This window comes from Rhinopithecus roxellana, chromosome 12 (assembly GCF_007565055.1).
Source record: "Rhinopithecus roxellana isolate Shanxi Qingling chromosome 12, ASM756505v1, whole genome shotgun sequence".
Taxonomy (NCBI): Eukaryota; Metazoa; Chordata; class Mammalia; order Primates; family Cercopithecidae; genus Rhinopithecus; species Rhinopithecus roxellana.
The window spans coordinates 79,033,550-79,052,180 of record NC_044560.1 but is presented as its reverse complement, the minus strand read 5'-3'; the positions used below and the strand labels follow the sequence as shown (position 1 = coordinate 79,052,180).

General features: G+C 37.3%; 1 protein-coding gene and 1 pseudogene across 1 annotated transcript in view; one reads left to right on the top strand and one right to left on the bottom strand.

The window, feature by feature from the left end:
• LOC104671909 (zinc finger protein 91) overlaps positions 1 to 18,631 on the top strand; it is a gene marked incomplete at its 3' end in the record, with an annotated part of 193,822 nt that overhangs the window by 144,794 nt on the left and 30,397 nt on the right. The window contains 1 exon segment of the mRNA XM_030942334.1: positions 4,503 to 6,341. Coding sequence (XP_030798194.1) covers positions 4,503 to 6,341 — 1,839 coding nt within the window.
• LOC104667969 overlaps positions 7,129 to 18,631 on the bottom strand; it is a 38,217-nt pseudogene continuing 26,714 nt past the window's right edge.

Genomic DNA, 18,631 nt, shown 5'->3' with positions numbered 1-18,631 from the left:
GTTTATACTTTTTCAAAAATGCAGTGAGAAATTGAATTAAAAATTGCCTTAAATCTGTAGATTACATTGAACAGCATGGACATCTTCAAAATATTAATTCAATTTTTGAATAGATACATTCTCAAGAGTATGCTGTTTAATTTTTATGTATACATTTTTCAGGTATTTTTCTATTATTGTTTTATATCTTCATTCCATTTTGGTCATATATAGTAATGCACAAAAATTTTGTTTTACAAAAATTTGTTAAGACTTTTTTCAAGGAGAATGTTGTATGATTATATGAGTTTTTTTTTTTCATTTTTGTTTCTGTTTTTGTTTTGAGATGGAGCCTTGCTCTGTCACCCAGGCTGGAGTGCAATGGCCTGATCTTGGCTTAGTGTAACCTCTTCCTCCCAGGTTCAGGTGATTCTCCTGCCTCAGCCTCCCACGTAGCTGGAATTACAGGCATCTGAACCATGCCCAGCTAATTTTTGTATTTTTAGTAGTAGAGATAGGGTTTCACCATGTTGGCCAGGCTGGTCTCAAACTCCTAACCTCAGGTGATCCACCTGTCTTGGCCTCCCAAAGTGCTAGGTTTACAGGCTTGAGTCATCGCAACCGGCCATATGAGCTATTGAAAAGGGTGTGTATCCTGATGTTGTTGAGGAGTGTTCTCTGTACTTCTTTTAGAAATGTTTTATACTCTTCAAATTTTCTCTTTCCTTACCAATATTCTATCTTGTTTTATTTTTATTACAGTGGGGTAGTAAAATATCCTACTATAATGATATTGCTCTCTATGTGTTTAATTCTGTCACTCTTTGCTTTATTTATTTGAAAGCCAAATGTGAGATACACAGGCACACACACACACACACATTTACGTTTACAGTAAATGGCTATTAATTTCCTTCTTTGTCTCCATGTAATTTTGACTTAGAATACATGTTATAAAATATGGCAGTTTTTGACTTAAGATACAGCTTATGTAATGTTATTTTGATCTCTTCTACTCTCATTTGGTTAATATCTGCACAGAATGTCTATGTCCATCTTGCCACTTTCAGTCTTTTTTTAATCATTAGATCTCAGCTGACTCTTGCAGGAAAATAAGTTGGATTTTGGGTTTTAAGATTTTTTAAATAAATCCTTTTGTTGAAAATATGTCTCTTGATTGGAAAATTGTTTATATATTTAAATAATTTTCTGAAACAGAAGAACTTAATAATTTTTTATTGTTTTATTTGATTCTTGTATCTTTGTCCCTCATTTTCTCTCTTTGTCCTCTTTTGGGTCTGTTTTATTTTTGTATTATGCTTTTACTTCTTATTTTGTTTTGTTTATCTAAACATATATTGTTTGCAGTACCTTGGGGATTACACAAAACCTCTAAAAGATATAAGAATATATTTTAATCTAGTAAAAAATAAACTTCAGCTGAATATAAAAATTTTTCCTCTGCTATGCTTGGTGACTTGCACCTGTAATCCCATCTCTTTGGGAAGCTGAGGTGGGCAGATCACTGGAGGTCGGGAGTTTGAGTCCAGTGTGACCAACATGGAGAAACCCTGTCTCTACTAAAAATATGAAAGTACCTGGGTGTGGTGACATATGCCTGTAATCCCAGCTACTCTGTAGTCTGAGGCAAGAGAACCACCTGAACCTGGAAGGCAGAAGTCACAGTGAGCTGAGATTGTGCCATTGCACTCCAACCTGGACAACAAGATTGAAACTCCACGTCAAAAAAAAAAAAAAAAAAAAAAATGCTTCCTCAAATTTTTAATTTTTATATTGTTCTCTAGAATCTTTACATTTTATAGCATAATTACAATTGTTTTCTGCATCATTATAACAATGGTAAGAAATTTCATTTTTATGTATGTGCATATCTTTCCTAGAAAATAATGTATTTTTATATGATTATGTGTTATTTTCTCTCTCTCTTTTTTTTTTATTTTTGAGATGGATTCTTGCTCTGTCACCCAAGCTGGAATTCAGTGGTGCAATCTCGGCTCACTGCAACCTCCACCTCCTCGGTTCAAGTGATTCTCCCTCCTCAGCCTCCTGAATAGCTGGGATTATAGGCACACACCACCACACCTGGCTAATTTTTGCATTTTTAGTGGAGACAGGGTTTTATCATGTTGGCCAGGCTGATCTTGAACTCCTGACCTAAGGTGATCCATCTGTTTTGGCCTCCCAAAGTGCCGGTATAACAGGTGTGAGTCAGCACACCTGGCCTGTTGTTTTCTTGCATCATGTTATTTTCAGTGGAAGAAACTGCTTTCAGCATCTTTTATACATAGGGTACACGCAGCGCCAATATACTTTCTCAGAATTTGATTACTTTGAAAGGTTTTTTTGTTTTATTTTTGGCAGGACAGATTTGCTGATGGTATTATTCTCAGTTGGTAGCTATTTTTTCAGGACTTTGACTATATCACACAATTCCCATCTGGCCTCCACAAGTTTTGTTGACAATTTAGTGGTTATCTGAAAGCCTGCTTGTAAGTGATATATCTTACAAACTGCAAGCAGTTTCCAAGATTCTCTTTTTGTCTGTGACTTTTAAAAGTGTGCCTATATATGTGTTTGCTATAAATACTTTTGTGTATTTCCTAGTTTGTTGAGCTTCTTCATTTTTATTTTATGTTTTTTATTAGAATTTGTTTGTTTGTTTTGTTGAGACAGAGTCTTGCTCTGTCTCCCAGGCTGGAGTGCAATGGCCTGGTCTTGGCTCACTGTAACCTCCACCTCCCAGGTTCAAGCAATTCTCCTGCCTCACCCTCCTGAGTAGCTGGGAGTACAGGTGCTTGCCACCACACCCAGCTAATTTTTTGTATTTTTAGTAGAGATGGGGTTTCACCATGTTAAGCAGGATGGTCTCGATCTCTTGACCTCATGATCTTCCCGCCTTGGCCTCCCGAAGTGCTGGGATTATAGACATGAGTCACTGCGCCTGGCTAGAATTTTTTAGTTATAATTTTTTTTGTATTGTTTATCTCCACAGTTTCTGTTTTTTTGATATTTCATACTTTCATTATGTTCGTTTTTCTGTTTTTCTGTAGTTCTCTGTTTCTATTTCACTCATTGAGTATTATTCACTTTATTTTCAATTTTTAAAATTAAATACAAACATCTTTTTTTTTTTTTTGAGATGGAGTCTCGCTCTGTCCCCCAGCCTGGAGTGCAGTGGTGCAATCTCGGCTCACTGCAAGCTCTGCCTCCCGGGTTTACACCCTTCCCCTGCCTCAGCCTCCTTAAAAGCTGGGACTACAGGTGTACACCACCACGCCCAGCTAATTTTTTGTATTTTTAGTAGAGATAGAGTTTCATTGTGTTAGCCAGGATGGTCTTGATCTCCTGACCTCGTGATCCGCCGGCCCCTTGGCCTCCCAAAGTGCTGGGATTACAGGCATGAGCCACCGTGCCCAGCCTATAAACATTTTTTTATAATTTATTTCTGAAAACTTTATGATATATTTGATGGAACTGTGGTGCCCTATTTTGTATACATTGTAATCTTTAAGATTCAGACGTTATTAAAAGCTACCTGTCACATAAGTTATGGCATAGTCTGAAAATAATTGTCTTGGTTAGAGATGTTGGGAGTCTGTCAAACAGGTTCTTGTGACATGTCTTGTCTGAATTTAGTGTCTACTTTCTAGTTAAAGAAGTTTATTCATGTTTCTTTAGAGTCATAACTTGCTACACCTGTTCCCTGTCTATTATACTGTAGTTTCTCTGCTACTGTAACATTTACATTTAGTCTCAGCAAACTCAAAGTGTCACTTCAAAGTATATGACTTTATGTCATTGGAAACAGAAACCAGGTGTCTGGAAAAGCCCCTAGAAGACGGAAATAAAGATGAATGTGCCAGTATTTTACTTGTCTTTTAAAAAAGAATTCAGGAGCTTACAATTTTATTGTAAAGGTTCTTTGGTATATTGGGGAGCAGGAAGAGCTGTTTTGGGTAGATGTAATAAACTTTTCTCTTCATTCTATGAGGGTCTTTGGGGGCACTGCACATACTTAATCCATTTATACATTTTCCACAGATGTATTTTGGTCTGTATGTTTTTGTTGCATTTATATGTCTATGAAGTAATCATGGCCTGTGGTATTTTCCTATGCCATCTTGCTTATGTAGTTTGTGCAATTTTATAGCTTAGATTTGTAAAGTATATCCATCTGAGTCTAGTAAGTGATTTGTTATTTTTATTTTTTTCAGTTGTGTATTCTCATTTTGCCCAAGACCTTTGGCCAGAGCAGGGAATAAAAGATTCTTTCTCAAAAGTAATACTGAGAAGATGTGGAAAATATGAACATGACAATTTACAATTAAGAAAAGGCAGTGAAAGTTTGGACGAGTGTAAGATGCACAAAGGAGGTTATGATGAACTTAAGCAATGTTTGATAACTACCCGGAGCAAAATATTTCAATGTGATAAATATGTAAAAGTCTTTCATAAATTTTCAGGTTCAAATAGCCATAAGATAGGACATTCTGGAAATAATTCTTTCAAATGTAAAGAATGTGGCAAATCATGTTGCATGCTTTCGCAACTAACTCAGCATGAAAGAAATCATACTAGAGTGATTCGTTACAAATGTAAAGAATGTGGCAAAGCCTTTAGTATGCCCTCAAGTCTTAATAATCATAAGAGAATTCATACTGGAGAGAAACCCTACAAATGCGAAGAATGTGGCAAAGCTTATAACTGGCCTTCAATCATTAGTAAACATAAGATAATTCATACTGGAAAGAAACCCTACAAATGTGAAGAATGTAGCAAAGCCTTTAATGAGTCCTCAAGCCTTAATATTCATAAGAGAGTTCATACTGGAGAGAAACCCTACAAATGTGAAGAATGTGGCAAAGCCTTTATTGAGTCCTCAAGCCTTAATAATCATAAGAGAATTCATACTGGAGAGAAACCCTACAAATGTGAAGAATGTGGCAAAGCCTTTCGTGTGTCCTCAATCCTTAATAATCATATGAGAATTCATACTGGAGAGAAACCCTATAAATGTGAAGAATGTGGCAAAGCCTTTAGTGAGTCCTCAAGCCTTAATAATCATAAGAGAATTCATACTGGAGAGAAACCCTACAAATGTGAAGAATGTGGCAAAGCCTTTCGTGTGTCCTCAAGCCTTAATAGTCATATGAGAATTCATACTGGAGAGAAACCCTACAAATGTGAAGAATGTGACAAAGCCTTTAGTATGTCCTCAAGCCTTAGTAAACATAAGAGAATTCATACTGGAGAGAAACCCTACAAATGTAAAGAATGTGGCAAAGCCTTTAGTATGTCCTCAAGCTTCAGTAAACATAAGAGAATTCATACTGGAGAGAAACCCTACAAATGTAAAGAATGTGGCAAAGCCTTTGATGTGTCCTCAAGCCTTAGTTATCATGAGAGAATTCATACTGGAGAGAAACCCTACAAATGTGAAGAATGTGACAAAGCCTTTAGTATGTCCTCAAGCCTTAGTAAACATAAGAGAATTCATACTGGAGAGAAACCCTACAAATGTAAAGAATGTGACAAAGCCTTTAATGTGTCCTCAAGCCTTAATAATCATAAGAGAATTCATACTGGAGAGAAACCCTACAAATGTGAAGAATGTGGCAAAGCTTTTAAAATACGTGCACACCTTACTACACATAAGAGAATTCATACTGGAGAGAAACCCTACAAATGTGAAGAATGTGGCAAAGCGTTTAACCGATCCTCATCCCTTACTTTGCATAACATAAATCATACTGGAGAAAAACCTTATAAATGTAAACAATGTGGCAAAGGTTTTAGCCGATCCTCATCCCTTACTGAACATAAGATAATTCATACTACAGAGAAACCTTACAAATGTGAAGAATGTGGCAAAGCCTTTAACCGATCCTCATCCCTTACTGTACATAACAGAATTCATACTGGAGAAAAACCTTACAAATGTAAACAATGTGGCAAAGGTTTTAGCCGATCCTCATCCCTTACTAAACATAAGACAATTCATACTACAGAGAAACCCTACAAATGTGAAGAATGTGGTAAAGCTTTTAAAATACGTGTATACCTTACTACACATAACAGAATTCATACTGGAGAGAAACCCTACAAATGTGAAGAATGTGGCAAAGCCTTTAACCGACCCTCATCCCTTACTGTACATAACAGAATTCATACTGGAGAAAAACCTTACAAATGTAAACAATGTGGCAAAGGTTTTAGTGAATCCTCATCCCTTACTAAACATAAGATAATTCATACTACAGAGAAACGCTACAAATATGAAGAATGTGGCAAAGCCTTTAACAAGTCCTCAATTCTTAACATACATAAGATGATTCATACTAAAGAGCAAGCACAAACCTTAAAGATGTGACAATGCTTTTTGTGAAATCTCAAACTTTTTTAAATATGAAAGAAATCATGCTGGTGAGAACTAGAAATGTGAAGAATATGACAGAGCCTTTAAAGGCTATTTAAATAGTTGTCTCACTTGATTGTAGGTAAGATACTTTATACTTGAGAAAACTACAAGTGTGAAGAATGTGGCAAAACTTAACTAATGCTCATACCTCAGTGCACAGGAAATAATTTATTTTTGAGACAAATTGTACAAATATAAAGAATGTGACAAAGCCATTAATAACTGCTCACATCTTAAACAAGCATTAAAGGTGCAATTACTCTCAAAAGATCTTCCAGAAAATAGAAGCCTTTAAAATGTATGAAATTTATTGCTGTAAATTCTTATGGCTTACAATTCAGAATCTACATGCAAATTTTTTTTTAATTTTTCTGGTACTCATACTAGACCCATGATTTTCTTGATTCTTATTTCTTTTTTTTTTTTGTATGTACCATTTTAGTTTTTATTAATAAAATAGAAACCTAAACTCAGAGAACTGCGTTATTCTTGCATCTAATCTGACCATATATTGGAGTAGCAATTCTTTTTAAAAGGACTTAGGTGAGAACTGTCAATATATCAGTTCCATCAAAAACTCTAGGTTGGAATATCTTAAAAAGAGCAAGTTAAATATGAGAAAGCACAGAAATCTCTCCCTCAAACAAGAGGGGCTTCCTTTAATAGTCTTTAATACAGCTCATTTGCAATTGTATGAAAATCCATGAAGATCAATCATGTTGCACAATCCCTAAAGAATAAAACTGAGGGAACTCATGGATAATTTTCACAGCTTCGTTGTAAAGTCCAGGATCAAAAGGATGGTTATCTTCTTTAAACTGGACATAAGATGTACACAAGATGGTGGCCTTGGCAGTTACTCTTCCAACCACTTCCATAATTCCAGAGATTTCTTCATCAAGGGGTTCCATCAACTCGATGGTTCCATTTTTTCCTTCTCCATCTGAAAGAATAAACATTTTTCCAGTGGGATGAATCTTTTCCAGCCTCCCTACGAAGCAAACACGCTTGTCTATGAACTGAGCTAGCATGCCAGCATTGATGCGCGACCTCGGCAACTCCATCATGTCCTCTATGATTATGGTCCAAGAATGTGGCTGGTAGGAAACCCACAGACTACTGAAACTGTGTGGCCCGCAATGTCTGCGGGGCAGATTTCTTCTTTCTGTTTTAAAAAGTATTCGTTATGTTAGCTGGTCAGTGATTATAGGAATTGTTTTTATGAAATTTAGTAGTGCACACAAAGCAATTTTCAAAGGTAATTCCATTACGTAATTCCATTAGTGTTAGGTTTTATTTAGTGTTAGAACATTCCATTTTGTTCTTATAAGTGCAGAAACTTACATAGGCCTATTTTTATTTTTTATTTTTTGAGATGGAGTTTCACTGTTAGCACCCAGGCTGAAGTGCAGTGATGCAATCTTGGCTCACTGCAGCCTCCACCTCCCAGGTTCAAGTGATTCTCCTCCCTCAGCCTCCCAAGTAGCTTGGATTACAGGCATCTGCCACCACAGCTGGCTAATTTTTGTGTTTTTAGTAGAAATAGGGTTTCATTGTGTTGGCCAGGCTGGTCTGGAACTCCTGACCTCAAATGATATGCCCACCTCGGCCTCCCAAAGTGCTGGGATTGCAGGCGTGAGTCACCGCACCCAGCCAAGCCTCTTTATTTCGTTATTTTTTTAAAATTTTATTATTGACATAAATTTTGTTTATTGAGTCAATTTGTTCAGGTAAGTACTAGGGAAGCTTCGTAACTTTTGAGAATGTTTTTATATGTAAAATATATCAACAAACATGACAGGGCTTGCTGTATAACAGATGCTCCATAATAAGGCAGAAATATTCGTGCTGAACTTAGTTTGTAACTTTGATTCAGAAATGAAAAATATCATTGGGCCAGGTGCAGTGACTCAGGCCTATAATCCCAGCACTTTGGAAGGCAGAGTTGGGCAGATCACAAGGTCAGGTGATGAGACCATCCTGGCTAACACAGTGAAACCTTGTCTCCACTGAAAATACAAGTAATTAGCCAGCTATGGTAGTGGACGCCTGTAGTTGCAGCTACTCAGGTTGCTGAGGCAGGTGAATGGCATGAATCTGGGAGGCGGAGCTTGCAGTGAGCCAATATTGCACCACTGCACTCCAGCCTGGGCAACAGAACTGGACTCTGTCTCAAAAAAAAAAAAAAAATACCGACTGGGCATGGTGGCTCTTGCCTGTAATGTCAACACTTTGGGAGGCCGAGGTGGGTAGGTCACCTGAAGTCAGGAGTTCAAGACCAACCTGGCTAACATGGTGAAACCCCAGCTCTACCAAAATACAAAAATTAGCTAGGCATGATGGCAGGTGCCTGTAACACCAGCTCCTTGGAAGGTTGAGACATGAGAATTGCTTGAATGTGGGAGGCAGAGTTTGCAGTGAGCTGAGATCATTCCATTGCACTCCAGCGTGGGCGACAGAGTGAGACTTTTTTCTCAAAAAAAAAAAATATCAATGCTGAAGATACAACATTGATTTTTTTTCATGTGGAGAGAACACTTTTTTTTCAGGCTGCAAAGCTGAATCTTGCTGAATTTAAAGAGATTCTGGTGCTTTAATTTCCTAATTATCTTGATTTGTTTTTTTCACTTTTTAAGTGTATTCTAACTATGTGTCACAGCCCTTCTTCTTCTTGCTCTATTATGGCTACAGGTTTCTCACTTATCTCCATGTGATGTCATTTCACATAGTACTTTGTAGGAACCGATGAGAAAGTTGGTACTTTTTAATGCATTGAAAAATTTGTTTTAACTAGTGTTTGCTTATTAACATAATTTTCAGATTAGTTAATTAAAAGACATAACACTTTCCACAAGAATGTATCACTTAGCATAGAATATGTATCAGTGAGAAGAATATCAGTTAGCATGGTTTGTTTATAAAAGGAAAACCTTGTTAGATTCTCACACAAAGAGTGAAAAATATAGTTTGCTAAAATAGATGTCTTAGAAATTTAATTTTTAAGAGTTGATTGAAAGTGAACAATTTCAAATTTAATTTTTATAACGTACTTATACCATGACTTGTGTTTCTGTACAGTATCTTCCATTTTTAAGTGTGAATTTTGAAGTTGGCAAAATAATAAAATGATCTCTGGATTTGACATTTGATGCAATTTTTTTTCATGTTGATATTACAATTTGGAGGAACTTCTCACTTTTTTTTCTAGTCTACAGTTTTTGTTCTTTGTCACCTAACTGTAGTCAACTCCCTGGTCCTTTTCTCTGGAAAACTTTTGGAGAACATGTCTGCTTTTGGATTAAAATATTTCCCATTATTTTGCATAAAAACTAGTTTACTGTGTTCACGGAGTGGCCAGTCATGGGACCGTAAGCAACAGCTGCACCTTTTAGTGTTTTTCTTATTATTACCATCAACAACGGAAACTCTAAATACCCTATGCTTGAAATAAAAGCCCTAATGTACATTAGCTCTTCCCATACACTCTGCTGGGTCCAGAAAATGCTGTTAAATATTAGAATTTCTAAGCTGGGCATTGTGGCTCACGCCTGTAATGCCAGCACTTTGGAAAGTTGAAGTGGGTGGATCACCTGAGATCAGGTGTTTGAGACCAGCCTGGTCAACATGGTGAAACCCCATCTTTACCAAAAATAGAAAAAATAACTGGGCATGGTGGTGGGTGCCTGTAGTCCCAGCTACTCGGGAGGCTGAGGCAGGAGAATCCCTTGAATCCAGGAGGCGAAGGTTGCATTGAGCCAAGATCGTGCCATTGTACTCTACTCTGTCTTAAATAAGTAAATAAAATAATAAATATCAGAGTTCCTATGGTCATGGCTGACAAACTAAATGACAAAAACTATTTTTGATACTATTCAGCTGTTTAAGACAAATACACAGTACTTGAAACATTGTTTTATATATATATATATATTAGACAAGGGTCTTGCTGTGTTACCCAGGCTGAAGTGCAGTGGCATGGTCTCAGCTCACTAAAACTTCCACATTTCAGGGTCAAGCAATTCTCATGTCTCAACCTCTCGAATAGCTGGGATTGCAGGTTGGTGGCACCATGCCTGGCTACTTTTTCTATTTTTCATGGAGATGGGGTTTCTTCATGTTGGCCAGGCTGGTCTTGTCTTGACCTCAAGTGATTCACCCACCTTGGCCTCCCAAATTGCTGGAATTAATGTGTGAACCAGTGCATCCATTTAATTATATATATATATAATTTATATATAGATATGTATGTGTGTGTATATATATATATAAATCTTTTTTCCAAAATGGTCTCACTCTGTCTCCCAGGCTGAAGTGCAGTGCAGCCTCCACCTACTGGGTTTAAGTGATTCTCCTGCCTCAGTTTTCTGAGTAGCTGGGACTAAAGACCATCACTCCTGGCTAATTTTTGTATCTTTGGTAGAGACATGGTTTCACCCTGTTCGCCAGGCTGCTCTTGAACTCCTGACCGCAGGTGATCCACCCACCTTGGCCTCTCAAAGCACTGATTACAGGTATGAGTCACCATGCCAAGAAAAAATACACTTTTCAAGTTGACAGACAAAATGTGTATTTATTCTGCAAAACAATATTTTTAGGTATGTATACACCGTCACATGCTTAATTCTAGGTAATTAATGCTTTAACTCATGTAGTTAACATTTTTGTTGTGAGATCGCGTTGCATTGTCTTAACATTTTTGAAAACCAGAAATACATTAGAATGAACTATAGTCATTGTGCTGTACAATAAATATTTTGGACTTATTCCTCTTGTTCAAGTATAATTATATATTCTTTGCTTTCTAACTCCCCATTCTAAACAACTTGGCATTAGGTATTCACCATTTTATTCTCTACAGCAATGAGATTGTTCTTTAGAATTCTTGTGTAGGTGATACCGGGCCTGGTGGCTCACACTTGTAATCCCAGCACCCTGGGAAGCCCAGGCAGGTGAATCACTTGAGGACAGGAGTTCGACACCAGCCTGGCCAACATGGTGAAACCCTGTCTCTAATGAAAATACAAAAAAAATTAGCCAGGCGTGGTGGCAGACACCTGTAATCTCAGCTACTTGGGAGGCTGATGCAGGAGAATTGCTTGAACCCAGTGAAGGTTGCAGTGAGCCGAGATCACAGCATTGCAATCCAGCCTGGGAAACTTGCAAAATTGTCTTTAAAAAAAAAAGTGTAAAAAAAAAAGTGTAAGTGATATCATATTATTCATTCTGTGTCTGGCTTATTTAAAGTAATATTATGTTCTCCAGGTTAATCCATGTTACTGAAAGTAATAAATTTTCTTTTTTAAAAGATGAATAGTATTCAATTTTGTGTGTATACCGCATTTATTTTATTTACTAATTAGATGTCAAACTGTTGACTTTGTATTTTGGCTATTGTGAGGAGTGCTGCAAACAACATAGAGTGCAATTTTTTTTTTTTTTTTTTTTTTTTTTTTTTAAGACAGGGTCTTGTTCTGTCACCCAGGCTGGAGTGCAGAGGCCTGATGTCGGCTCACTGCCACCTCTGTCTCCCAGGTTCAAGCAATTCTCCTCCCTCAGGCTCCCAAGTAGCTGGGATTACAGGCATGTGCCACTGTGCCTAGCTAATTTTTTTTTTTTTTTTTTTTTTTTTTTTTTTTTTTGAGACGGAGTCTTGCTCTGTCGCCCAGGCTGGAGTGCAGTGGCCAGATCTCAGCTCACTGCAAGCTCTGCCTCCCGGGTTGACGCCATTCTCCTGCCTCAGCCTCCCGAGTAGCTGGGACTACAGGCGCCCGCCACCTTGCCCGGCTAGTTTTTCTATATTTTTTTAGTAGAGACGGGGTTTCACCGTGTTAGCCAGGATGGTCTCTATCTCCTGACCTCGTGATCCGCCCGTCTCGGCCTCCCAAAGTGCTGGGATTACAGGCTTGAGCCACTGCGCCCGGCCTAATTTTTGTATTTTTAGTAGAGACGGGGTTTCATCATGTTGGTCAGGCTGGTCTTGAACTCTTGAGCTTGTGATCCGCCCACCTGAGCCTCCCAAAGTGCTGGGATTACAGGCGTGAGCCACCGTGCCCGGCCAAATGTTTCTTCATCCTTATTTTATTTGTTGTGGATATATGTCCAGTATTGAAATTATTGTATTATATAATAATTTTGATCTTACGTTTTTTTGTAAAATCTTTCGTTTTTTATAATTACTGTCCTCATTTACATTAAAACCAACAGTGTGCAAGCATTCCCTTTTCTTCATATCTATGCCAACACTTTTTAGAAAATTTTTTAATTTTTATTTTTTTGAGACAGAGTCTTGCTCTTGTTGCCCAGGCTGGAGTGCAATGGCACAATCTCAGTTCAACACAACCTTCGCCTTTCAGGTTCAAGTGATTCTCTTGCCTCAGCCTCCCGAGTGACTGGGATTACAAGCATGTGCCACCGCACCTGGCGAATTTTGTATTTTTAGTAGAGACAGGGTTTCTCCATGTTGGTCAGGCTGGTCTTGAACTCCCAACCTCAGGTGATCCGCGTGCCTCGGCCTCCTAAAGTGTTGGGATTACATTTTGCCAACTTCAAAAATTCACACTTAAACAGGCATGAGCCACCGCGCTTGGTCATTTTTTTAATTTTTAATAAAAATCATTTTAACAGTGGTGAGCTGGTATCTTGTAGTTTTTTTGTTTTTTTGGCATGCCTTTCTCTGATAATAATTGACACTGAGTATTTTTTAATATATTTGTTGTACATGTATATGTTTTGAAATATATTTAAGGTTTTTGCTCATTTTTAGTAGTTATTAGTTTTTTGTTGTATAGTTATTTGAGCTTTTTTTTTTTTTTTTTTTTTTTTTTTTTTTTTTTTTTTTTTGAGATGGGGTCTTTCTCTGTCACCAGGCTGGAGTGCAGTGGCGTGATCTCAGCTCACTGGAACCTCCAACACCCTAGTTAAAGTGATTCTCCTGCCTCAGCCACCCGAGTAGCTGGGATTACAGGCATGCGCCACCACCCCAAGCTAATTTTTGGATATTTAGTAGAGATGGGGTTTCACCATGTTGGCCAGGATGGTCTCAGTCTCCTGATCTCATGATCCACCCACCTCGGCCTCTCAAAGTGCTGGGATTACAGACGTGAGCCACCCTGCCTGGCCTTGAGTTTCTTATATATTTTTGATATTAAACTTGTCATGTGTATGATTTGCAAATATTTTGTCCCTTTTTTTAGTTGTTTCATTCTGTTTTATCATTCTGTGCAGCAGCTTTTTAATTAAAAGTAATCTGAGTAATCCATTTTTCCTTTGGTTATCTGGAATTTTGGGGTTAAATTAAAAAATTAACTGCCCAGGTCAATGTTACTATAATTTCACAATATTTTTTTGTACTCATTTTAGAGTTTCAGGCCTTACATTTAATAACCTAATTTATTTTGAGTTAATTTTTATATGTGGTGTGAGAGTAGGGTCTCATTGCTCTGTATGTGGGTGTAAAGTTTCCTTAAATGAAGATACTGTTCTTTAAGAAATTGTCACCTTTGTATTTGTGTGAAATGTATTTCATTTATTACTATAATGTTCTTCAGATTATACTGTACGGTGTTTCAACTTTTTGGTTAAAAGTATTTCAAAGTTTAGTTACTAGAGTTTTTGTAGATGGGATTTTTTTAAAAATTTCGTTTTGATATATTTATTATTGTACAGAAATGCTACTGAATTTTGGGTATTGACTTTGTATTCTGTGAGTTTAATGAACTTGTTTATTATAATAGCTTTTAGTCAAGTCAGGCTTTTCTATACTTAAGACTGCATATAGAAATAAAAGATTATAAAACAGGGATAATTTACTTTTTCCAGTTTGGATGCCTTTGGTGTTATTCTCTTCTCTGTTATGTTTAATAAGACTAAAAAATGTGCACATTCTTGCCTTGTTCTAGCTCTTAGAGTAAAATCTTTAACTTTTTTTGTTTAGTATGTTGTTAGCTGTGCATTTTTTTTTTTTTTGGTTACATATAGCATTTATCAGCTTGAGTTGCATTGCTGCTATACCTAAGTTTTTCAGAGATGTATTATGACGGAATGTTGAATTTTGTCAAATTTTTATTCTGCATCTATTTATATAGTAGAGTTGTGAAATCACAAATAATTCTACATAAATACAAAACATCCTCAGAAACTTCTATGAACATCTCTATGCATGCAAACTACAAAATTTAGAGAAAATAGATAAACTGAATACAAACAACTTCCAACTGCCTCTCTCTTTACCTGCCATTGTATAAAGCGGAGAGGTCTGGGTTCGAACTCGTAATAAAGTGACCCCGGCTATTTGGCTTTTACTCTGGTCTCTGGTGGTCACTTACTGGGGTCTCGCGACTTCGGGCACAACATGACCTCATGTGATCCACCTGTGTTGGCCTCCCAAAGTGCTGGGATGACGGGTGGGAGCCACCATGTCCAGCCCAGATCTTTTAAAATTAGTGCTGTTTAGATTTGTGCAAAATTCATAGGCTTGCAGTAGCAGACATTTTAATATTTTTTTCTAATAGAAGAGAAAAAGTGGGTGGGCACAGTGGCTCATGCCTGTAGTCCCAGGACTTTCGGAGGCCGATACAGGTGGATCACCTGAGGTCAGGGGTTCAAGACCAGCTTGACTAAGATGGTGAAACCCTGTCTCTACTAAAAATACAAAAATTAGCCAGATACAGTGTCGGGTGTCTGTAATCCCAGCTACTAGGGAGGCTGAGGCAGGAGAATCGCTTGAACCCTGGGAGGCAGAAGTTGCAGTGAGCCAAGATTGTGTCATTGCACTCCAACCTGGGTGAAAAAGCAAGCCTCAGTCTGAAAAACAAACAATGAAAACCAATAAAATTGATTTTTAAAATACGTTTAAAAGAAACTACACATTTGTTTGTTAAATAAGATTTAAAACCACATTTTAAGTGACTGATTAGTAATTCCAATCTATTTCATTTTAGTCACTGAAAAAACCCTAATATCCTTTAATTATTTAAAAAATATTTTTAAAAAAGTATTCTTACATTAGTGTTTCTGAAACTTTCAGAAACTGTGGACCACTTAATGGATGATGACATACATGGAGACAAATTTTCTATATGATAATAGGCTCATCCTAGCTTTTACTTATTTTCATTTTTTAAATTTTTTGAGACAGAGTTTTTTGAGATAGAGTTTTGCTTCTGTTGCCCAGGCTGGAGTGCAATGGCACGATCTTGGCTCACTGCAACTTCCGCCTTCCGAGTTCAAGCGATTCTTCTGCCTCAGCCTCCCGAGTAGCTGGGATTACAGGCATGCACCATCATGCCTGGCTAATTTGTATTTTTTATAGATATGGGGTTTTTTCCACGTTGGTTCAGCTGGTCTCGAACTCCCGACCTTGCGTGATCTGCTCACCTTGGCCTCCCAAAGTGTTGAGATTACAGGCGTGGGCCACCTCACCCAGTCTCATCCTAGCTTTAAGTTTAAAAATTCAATTTATTTCAAAAGTAAAATTAATGACTCTTTTAAGTCATGAGAGGGATATCATTGGTAGAATCCATTTACCAAAGTGTATATCTTAGGCTTAGTAATGACTGCTTTAAACCAAAAATCAATTTCTACATACTATCTAAGTGCAAAAAGAGGTGGTTTATAAATTCCTCTTTATTTCTACTAAGTTAGAGAATTCAAAGCCAAAATGTTAAGTTAGGGATAAAAACAAGCATTGGATAAGAGTGTATCCAAGCATTGGGTGCAATGATTAAGAGTCAAACTCGACATCAAGTGGTTCCTGATTGCATCTGAGTTCTGCTATTTATGGACTGTATGACCTGAATACAGTTTCTTCACTATGTGCTTGACTATTCAGCTGTACAGTGAGAATAATGGTGCCTAAATCCTAGGGTTTTGTTACAATTGGAGCAAGTAATACAAATAATGTCCCAGAAGAACATCCAACACATAACAAGTGTACAGAAATTTTATCTCTTATTTGTTGATTCTGTTAGATTTTGATCAATATTAAGCCTAAAAACCAGGTGACACATCAGTGGATTGTAACCTATGTTCATTCTACTCAGCCAGTCTGAGGCTGTATAGTAGTTGAATGTTTCTAATACTATCCTTGGCAAATTCTCATATATTCACATGTGTGTGTGTGTGTGTGTGTGTGTGTTTCCTGAAAATTTTAAGATGAACAGCACTTTCTTCTCTGGCCAAATTTCTTAAAGCTTTTTTTCTGTCTGATTTTTTAAAAGTATTAATATTTTTTATTGGCAAATCAGAGTCATATACATTTATGGGGAATAATATGAAGTTTTAGTATATGTATATAATATGGAATGAAAAAGTCAAATTAACATATCAACTCACTCAACTATCACTTTTGAGATGAGATATTTGAAATTTACTCTTAGTCATTTTGAAATATACAATACATTGTCATTTACTATAATCACACTGCTGTGCAATATATCTCAAAAGCTATTTACCCTATTTGAAACTTTGTCCCCTTTGATCAATAGCTCCCTATTTTTCTTACTTTCTTGCTTTCTTTCTCTCTCTGTTGGGGTCCACGTGTTTCCTGAATAAAGGAATGAACAGACAAGACAACACAAGACAAGACAAACATGGCGGCCGTGCCAAACGACACGCTCCGCTTTATTTTATACCGCCGTTTGTGGAATGTTACCAAGTCACAAGACACATTGTTGTTTTTCTGACCTTTCCCTGACTTTCTGGATTTCCAAGATGTTTACATATAAACAAGCCCCCAGAGTCTGTTGTTTGCAACTGGCTCCTTTGTCCTCCCTGTTTGCAGGGGAGGAATGCCCTGCTTCGTTTGCAAGAGCAGGACTTATCAGGAACGCCCTGCTTCCTTGGAAGAGCAGGACTTATCAGGAAAACCCTGCTTCGTTTGCAAGCACATAGTCCTCTACATTTCCCCTTTCCTTATTTACAAGTTTGAATTTCTTTCAAAACCATCATTACATATTGAGCTCGCTGGGATTCGGTGTTTGCCCTTTGGCACCATCTCCAGCAGACTGTGAAAATGACAAAAGCAAGAACAGCAATCAATACATTGCTAGAAACAGAGGTCAGCAAGGTTTTTACAGGGCTCATAGGGTTCAAAGATGTCAAACTTTGTGCAATACCAGTCATCAAATCTGCACCAGTCAGCAATAGTACTGATTGCAAAATGTTTCAGAAATGTTCTGTGTTAATTCTTGTAGTTCTCGGGAAAGATTATTATGAACAATTAAAAGTCTCTTTATCTCAATCCAATTATGTACAGTGCTGTTAAAAGGAACAGGAATAATACAAAATTGGGTAGTATTCCAATCACATTTCAACAAAGCTCGTGTATTCAACACTGTAAGCTGATCTCCCAACCAAGAAACCACTTGCTCCAGATTATCCACTCGCTCAGTCAAATGAGCATCTATGTCTCGTTGCTGCTGCCACAACAAATGTGATTGTTCATGCCACTGTTGCACAAATTCTGCATTTTATATACTCTGGTGTGGAGCTAATCCAGCAACAGCAGCGGTGGAAGCAATTGCTACAAGCCCTATCACTGCAGTCACGACAATTCCAACCATCCTCCGACTGCGGTGGACAAGATCTTGCATAGCCTTGTAAATTTGAGTAACCCCAGCAGATTCACTCCAAGTATGTGTTAAGTTTACAGGTAGCCAGGTTTCTTTTCTGGCTCTTAGTATATATAAATCGGAATGAGACTCATTCCAATTATTATTCCACCAAGTAGTATTTATACAACTTAAGAATGTACAATTGTTTGTACAGTTAACTACCCCTGTATTATTATCCCATTTAAAAATTCCTGTCAACAACAAGTAAGGCTTTCTTACACATGCAATAACATATCTAGAACTATTTCGATGCAAAGATATATGGAAAGGGTTAGCAATATTAGTAAGATTTAAGGACATGTTTTCCATGAAAGTGAACATTGGTTTACCAGCAGCTAGCAACTTCCAAATATGACCTTGTATTTGTGAGGTATTAGCCAAATGTGGCATAGGGGGTGATAGACCACCACCATGCCAAATAATAGTTTCATTGCCATCTGCAGAAATGCTGTGATTACCTTTATGCCAACGCAGGTTGACATGGCTGAATTTAGTCTGGAAATTCCCATGTACACTCCAATCTGTAACAAGGTATTTACGACTCTTCCCTTTAATTCTAACAACAATCGTGGCCCACTACCTCTACATCTAGTCCACTATA